Below are 7,619 nucleotides of genomic sequence, written 5' to 3'. Positions count from 1 at the left end.
TACATGGCTACAGCTAATGCAGCAGTAAGCGGGGAAATGAGCTGGTCCTCGTACGAGGCAAGGGAAGCGAGATCCAAACTACAATACGCCGGCAGACTAAAATTCATGGCAAACACAAGCTACAGTCGCAGAATATACCTACACCTAAGATACAAAAACATCAAGACGGATTGGATACGGAAATACACATCCCTAAACACAAAATACAACCAAAACTCCAAACACCACGAAACTAAAACAGAGACAGAGTGGCGCAAGGCAGTCATCAAAGAAATCAATGAAGCCGAAACATCAATATGGCGCACGGCAGTAGCAAAGAAACAAAGCCTGGCACTCTATCACCAACACAAGCTGGAACCGTGCCCATCAACACACTATCGAGGAGACAGAGGCAGCGCCCTACTGTTTCAAGCCCGCACCGGCGCTCTCCTCACAAACCAACGCCGCCACGAATTATTCGGCGTGGATCCGACGTGTCACTTATGTGGTGCGCAAGTGAAACCCTCCTCCACGTCTTACAGCAATGCCCGAGACTTCCCACAGACCCCCGATCGTGTACCCTGGCCGAGAGCCTGGCGTTGACCGGTAACACCGAGGAGGAGCGAGCTGCACGCGCCGAAGCCACGAAGACCCGGCTAGAGCAGTGGGAACGTCAGGGCAGGTGCAAACAGTCCTTTGACATTCCACCTACAGCCACCTCATCACAGCAACAGTGAACCCTGGCTGCGGCTGGTTACCGATGCAGGCCACGCCAAATGCGCGACCCTCTGCCGTCTCCAGCTGATCGCGACCGACGAAGCGGCAACACGGTTGGATGGGACGCGGGGGACGCGCCCACCAGATCCCGGCATGGCTAGTGGATCGGATTGTGCTGACTTTGGTGATGTCTGAGACGACTGGTGAACAGTGAACCGGACCAACCAGACGGCCTCAAAGACTGTGACTACTAGTGCACTGTACAGTGACGAACTGTGTTTTATGTTTTTTCCTCTCTTTACTTTATACGCCTCACTTTATTTCCTTTCTTGTTTTTCTACATATCCTGTGGCGTTTGACAAACGCCTGCCCTGCGTCAAAAGGGATCAGGACCACACACTTACTTACTTACTTACTAATGCCTCAGTGCAGAGCCAAGAGCCCTCGTTGGACCCACTCCCCCAATCTAGTACACTCTAGTTTCGTTTCGCTGGGCTTCTGTTTGGCTTGTAGCGATTGCGTCGAAGTTTCCCCGCCACCGCCCTCGCAGCTGCCATTTACTTCGTTATTTTGGATTTTCCCCGGCTTTTACCTAAATGGGCAATGAGTACAAACGATGCATTACGATGTGTGCTGTAAAATCTACACGTGGCGTCTCCCGTGCCAAGTCGTCGCCGACGGAAGGTGAATTGTCGTGCTCGTGTTTTCCTGCTGCAGCTGCGCATTGATTCTTGGACGCGCTAATCAGTGAATTCCTATGTCCCGTGAGCAGCTCCAGAACGTAGTCAAGAAACAGCTACTACAAAAGGTGTGGCCATGACTGACGCAAGCCAAGGAATGCGGATGCGCTTGGAACACTTCGTCGTTGCTACCGGCGTGGCTTTGACCGCTGTTCTCCTCGGCATGATCGCACAGTCTTTGACTGTGGTGGCTGTTCTTGTAATCCTGCTCCTCCTACTGCGCTGGCAGCAGTCTGAACTACCGGACTTCAACCAGAGGCCACACGCCGACAGCGGACTGTGGCTGAGCCTCCTCCTGCCTTTTTCCTTGCTCACCGCTGGGAATAGCTACGAGCACGGCGATGTTTACACCTTCGCCGAAGTGGTCTGCAGTCAAGCGCTTGTTCTGTCTCTTGCCGTCGTTTTTAAGATCACAAACATGTTCATATATGCCCTTTCGACTGTATGGACCACGACATTACTCGTTACGGCGACTAGCGTTTCTTTTCCGTTGAGTGCAGCGGCCGCAGTGACTACAGCAGGGACATTCAGTTATCTCGTGACGTCGTTACCGGCTTACTCGCCTAAGTCGTTCACTCACGGCGAGCTGTTGCTCGTTTGCCAAGGGATCACTACGTTCGTCGCTGTTTCCGGATGCAGCCTGGCGTGCAACATCGTCTACAGAGACCGCTGTGAACTCAAGTGTTCTGCCTCTGCCGGGTTCCTTCAAGCGGGACTGTTCAGTCTTGCTTTGTTTGTGGCAGCAGTAACCAAAATACAAGCACTTCAGAAACCGACGGGGTTTTATGTGGGACTTTTTACCTCGGCAATTTTGCTCGTCTATCCTCTGTGCAGTGTCATGGTCAATGCAGAACCCGTGAGCTGGCTTGCATACCACTGCTTCAGTAGCTACACGAGACTTTGTCTTATGGTCTCATGGATTATCATGTTGGTAATAGCTGGACTGTTTGTGTACTGGTACACTGCAAACTACAGTGAAAGTTCCACTGTGGTGCGTAAAGTTTTCCACGCAGTAATTGTGTCAGTGTTTTTACCAGGAGTAATATTAGATCCAGACCTTATGTACCTTGCATGTGGTGCCATTCTCGGGGTGTTTGTGCTCCTTGAGGTATTTAGGACGTTGTCGATTCCACCAGTAGGGCCGCGCATACAGAGTGCTTTTGCCATGTTTGTTGACGAAAAAGATGTCGGAGCATTCATTCTGACACCCGCCTACCTGTTCATTGGGTGTGCTGCATCCCTACTGCTCTTTCCGGGACGATTTGGAGACCCGGAGAAAATGCCAGTTTTACTTAGCGGTACAGTAGCTCTTGGCATAGGGGATACTGCAGCATCAGTTGTTGGGTCAAAGCTTGGAAAACACCAGTGGCCCGGCACATCTAAGACTGTGGAGGGGACACTTGCCGCTATTGTCGCACAGTTTGGGTTCTACTTCCCATTGCTGTTTGTGGCTGTGCCAACTGTGTGGCACCTGAACACACTATTGTTAATTGTGGTGCTCTGCCTAGACTCGTACCTTGAAGCATTTACAACTCAAGTGGACAATTTAGCACTTCCAGTTTTTGTGTACCCTATGATGACAGCCTTGTATGCTTTGCAATGACAACTTTCAATGTTAAATTACTGTGAAGCATTGGTGCTGTCTCAGCGGGGTTAGCATCTAGCACAAGAATACAAGGCTATTTTGCAATAAAAAGACATGAACTATGTCCTTTTATTTACAATAATGCACAGTAGCCACTGCCACCACACCCCTTAACATCTTAAGAGGTGCAAAAGAAATAATTAACCAGTGCCGTGACATGACCACGCAACACGATCAAACAATTCTGACAGAACACTGTCATACTGATTAACGTCCGTGGAGGCAGACAACTCTGAGACATAGCACTCTAGCTATACGCTAGCATTAGAAGGCGCTGCTTCAGTTGTCTCCCTAGCAGGAGTCACTTCAGTCTGTCTACGCTTTGGTGCTATCACAGATGACTTCTTGTCCCCATTGTAAGGTGGACGGTTTGCAAGAACTAGATAGTACCCAGGGAACCCACTCTCCTCCCTTGGGAAGAGACTGTTTATAATTGGTACATATTGGTACAAGGACTGCCAGGCAGAATTCCTGGTTTTGCAAGTAGAGTCAGAGCCAGCTGCATTATTGGAAGCGCCCAATGAGCTGCATTTTGAGCTTATGGAGCTGAGCTCACTGGACGCTGGGCTGAGGACAGGATGCAAGGTGTCTGGAACTACCTGCTCACTCTGAGCAATACTTTTTTTTCTGCTCGGAGCCTGTTTCACTTCTCTTCTTGGCACTGCCAACTGTGTGGCACCTGAACACACTATTGTTAATGGTGGTGCTCTGCCTAGACTCGTACCTTGAATCATTTACAACTCAAGTGGACAATTTAGCACTTCCAGTTTTTGTGTACCCTATGATGACAGCCTTGTATGCTTTGCAATGACAATTTTCAATGTTAAATTAAAGCATTGGTGCTGTCTCAGCGGGGTTAGTATCTAGCACATGTGCGAACCACTACGGCACCAGGTCCAGACTCTGTGACAAATAAGACGCTTCGCAACCTCGATGAGCAATCCATACGCAAACTCACCGAGTATTACAACCACTGTCTGGAAGAGGGCAAGATACCCCAACAATGGAAAGCAGCCAAGGTGATCTTCATTCCCAAGCCGAATAAGCCAATTCACATTGATAACTTCCGTCCCATCTCTCTCACCTCATGCATAGGGAAGATGTTGGAGCACGTAATCCACCTATGCCTCTCCAAATACATCGAAGATAATCGCTTGTTCCTATAGGAAATGACTGGATTTCGCAAGTCTCTTTCTTGGCAGGATGTCATGCTAAGGCTCAAACAAGACATTATTGAACCGAGCGACGCACGTGACACAAAAGCGTTGCTCTGCCTCGACCTCAAGGGAGCCTTCAATAATGTGTCCCACTTGGCCATTCTACGCGAACTTAACAGTATAAACTGCAGAGAGCGAATCTACCGCTATATATGCAGCTTCCTCACGAAGCGCACTGCAACGCTCCAATTAGGCAGCGAACAATCAGATCAAATACGTTTAGGAAGCACTGGTACGTCCCAAGGGGCAGTACACTCCCCCTCCTCTTCAATTTGGCTATGCGACCTTTAGCTTTCGCTCTCAAGAAGATTCCCGACCTCCAATTCACACTGTACGCGGACAATATTACGCTGTGGATGACCAGAGGTTCGATCGGGCACATCCAAGACACCCTCCAAGCAGCCACTGACCAGATTGAACGTGTAGGTCATGACTTGTACCTTAGGTACTCCCCCACCAAATCAGAGTTTCTCCTTCTGCCTCCCACGAGACGCTTCAGGACATCGCCCCCGAATATCGAACTCACGGTTGAAGGGCACTCCATACTACAGGTAGACAGGATAAGGGTGCTAGGACTTCACCTTCAAGGCAACCGAGCAAATCAGCATACCTTGCAAGCACTACAAACAACAGTAAATAACACGCTACGCCTCATAGGAAGGATCTCCAATAAACACGGAGGGCTTCGAAAGAAGGAACTGATTCAGCTCATCCAAGCTTTTGTCCTAAGCAAAATCACCTTCGCACTACCGATGTCTTTCACTCTCTAGGAAGGAAGCGGATACTGTAAACTGCTTGATCCGCAAGATACACAAAGTCGCTCTTGGTGTTCCGATGAGAGCATCCACACAAAGGGTGATGGCCACAGCCACAATTAATACCATTGAAGAATTAGCCGAAGCACATCTATCATCGCAATATCACAGACTCTCCACCACTGAAGCTGGGTGTGACATCCTGAGACAACTTCACTACGCTCCACCACTCAACGAGAACAAGCGACATCAACTTCCTCGGAACATACACGGCCAATACCACATTCAACCCCTACCCAGAAACATGCACCCCGAATTTCACATCGAACGCCGGAAACTTTGAGCCAAGGCACTACAACGCAGTTATGGACAGGCGGAAGGAGTCTACTATGTGGGTGCCGCAGCCTATAACACTAAACATTGTTATGCTCTAGCGGTCGTAGACAAGCAGGGCAACACTTCGTTCAGCATCAGTCAAGACCACCTCAGCGGGCGACGCAGAAGAGGCAGCTATTGCACTCGCATCGGGGCTACCTGATTGCGATGTCATCATCAGTGACTCGAAGACTGCAATCCGGAACTTCAGTAGTGGCTACATTACAAACTTCGCGCACTCTCTACTAGTCGCTCACCCGCCAAAAAATTACATCGCTCTCATCTGGACTCCAGAACATCAAGGACTACCAGGCAACGAAATGGCTCATGCCGCTGCTCAAGGATTCACGGACCGAGTGGACGGAAATGTGGGCCTTACCTTAGAACCCAATGACTCCCAACAACAGACCAATAAAGACACACTCATCACATTCCATGAAATTTGCACACATTACAAACACCAATGCCTAATGTATCCACCTCTCTCTGTGTTGAGCACGCGCCAGAGAGAAATATTGTGGCGCCAACTACAAACTCGCACTTTTTTTACCCCACGCACTTTGCACTTATTCTTTCCCGACACCCAAGTGTCGCTTCTGCCCTATCCAGACAGCAGATCTCTCCCATATCATGTGGAAATGCCCAATCAAATATCCCCACCACAACCTCAAACCATTAATTAGTTGCGAGGAGCTGTGGGAGACTGCCCTGCGCAGCTCCGATCCCACCCTGCAGGACCGAGTCCTGAGGTGGGCTGAGGAGGTAGCAGAGGCCTACCACGACTGGTAGGCGGACGTCTGGCAGCAGAAGGTGCCAAGACTGGAGCACACAGGCCTCCCTCTCTCCCCCCCCGGCCCCTCCCCTTTCTTAAAAAGGGAAATAAAGGTTCGTTCATTCAGTATCTAGCACAAGAATAAATACAAGGCTATTTTGCAATAAAAAGACATGAACTATGTACTTTATTTACAATAATGCACAGTAGCCACTGCTACGACACCCCTTAACATCTTAAGAGGCGGAAAAGAAATAATAAACCGGTGCCGTGACATGACTACGCAACACGATCAAACAATTCTGACAGAACACTGTCATACTGATTAACGTCCGTGGAGGCAGACAACTCGGAGACATAGCGCTCTAGCTCTACGCTAGCATTAGCAGGAGCTGCTTCAGTTGTCTCCCTAGCAGGAGTCACTTCAGTCGTCCGTCTACGCTTTGGTGCTATCACAGATGACTTCTTGTCCCCATTGTAAGGTGGACGGTTTGCAAGAACAGGATGGTACCCAGGGAATCCACTCCCACTCTCCTCCCTTGGGAAGAGACGGTTTATAATTTGTACATATTCCTGAGCAGACTTGCAGCTGCTCAAGGACTGCCAGGCAGAACTCCTGGTTTTACAAGTAGAGTCAGAGCCGGCTGCATTATTGGAAGTGCCCGATGAGCTGCTTTTGCTTGGTTTTGAGCTTATGGAGCTGAGCTCACTGGATGTGGGGCTGAGGACAGGATGCAAGGTGTCTGGAACTACCTGCTCACTCTGAGCAATACCTTTTCTTTTTCTGCACCGAGCCTGTTTCACTTCTCTTCTTGGCACTGCCTGCCGCCATTTCCGGGGCATTCTCACCTTTTTATTTGTGCAGCCTTTACCACGTCGCCCCGGTGCTTTTGCATTTCTCTTGGACTTTGGTGCACTTGCATTGGCAAGTGTGGCGTCTTGTCTGGTTATTGGTATGGCCAGGGCTTTGTCGATAGTGGCCAACTTGTCTATTATTGCGCAACCAGTACGACTGGTCTTTTGTCCCGATGGCAGAGTAGGGTTTTTTTTTTCTTCCTGCTCCTTGCTTTGGTGTGCTGCACTTGTGCTTGTATCTGCATTTGTGGCGCTGGCAGGTGGCTTCCGTCCTTTTGTCCTTTTCTTCTGAACATGTGCTGGTAAGCCCGACGAAGAAACAGTTGCTGTCTGAGTATCGCCTGTGGTGACAATGTTGGGTGGGAGCTTGACCGCAATAGTCTGCTTTCTCTTCCGTATATCTGGAACTGAAAAGACGATGGCCTGCCCCTGAGTTGTGCTGCCACTCACTAGCATTGCGTTGCTATCTGAATCGGTTCCCATGGAAACCGTCGTGACACCCTCCTGCACTTCATCTTTCAAAGGCTTATTGCTCAAAATACTCGATGATGGCTGCAGCAATGC

At 49.5% G+C, this 7,619-nt stretch overlaps 1 protein-coding gene across 1 annotated transcript; it reads left to right on the top strand.

The window, feature by feature from the left end:
* Positions 1-1,163: 1,163 nt before the first annotated feature.
* On the top strand, positions 1,164-6,557 carry LOC119450331 (dolichol kinase). The gene is made up of 2 exons (XM_037713764.2): positions 1,164-3,206; positions 6,444-6,557. The coding sequence occupies exon 1, from the start codon at positions 1,513-1,515 to the stop codon at positions 3,037-3,039; it is 1,527 nt and encodes a 508-aa protein (XP_037569692.1). The 5' UTR covers positions 1,164-1,512; the 3' UTR covers positions 3,040-3,206; positions 6,444-6,557.
* Positions 6,558-7,619: the final 1,062 nt, after the last annotated feature.

This window comes from Dermacentor silvarum, chromosome 4 (assembly GCF_013339745.2).
Source record: "Dermacentor silvarum isolate Dsil-2018 chromosome 4, BIME_Dsil_1.4, whole genome shotgun sequence".
Classification (NCBI taxonomy): domain Eukaryota; kingdom Metazoa; phylum Arthropoda; class Arachnida; order Ixodida; family Ixodidae; genus Dermacentor; species Dermacentor silvarum.
This window is presented reverse-complemented; position numbering and strand designations above follow the sequence as displayed.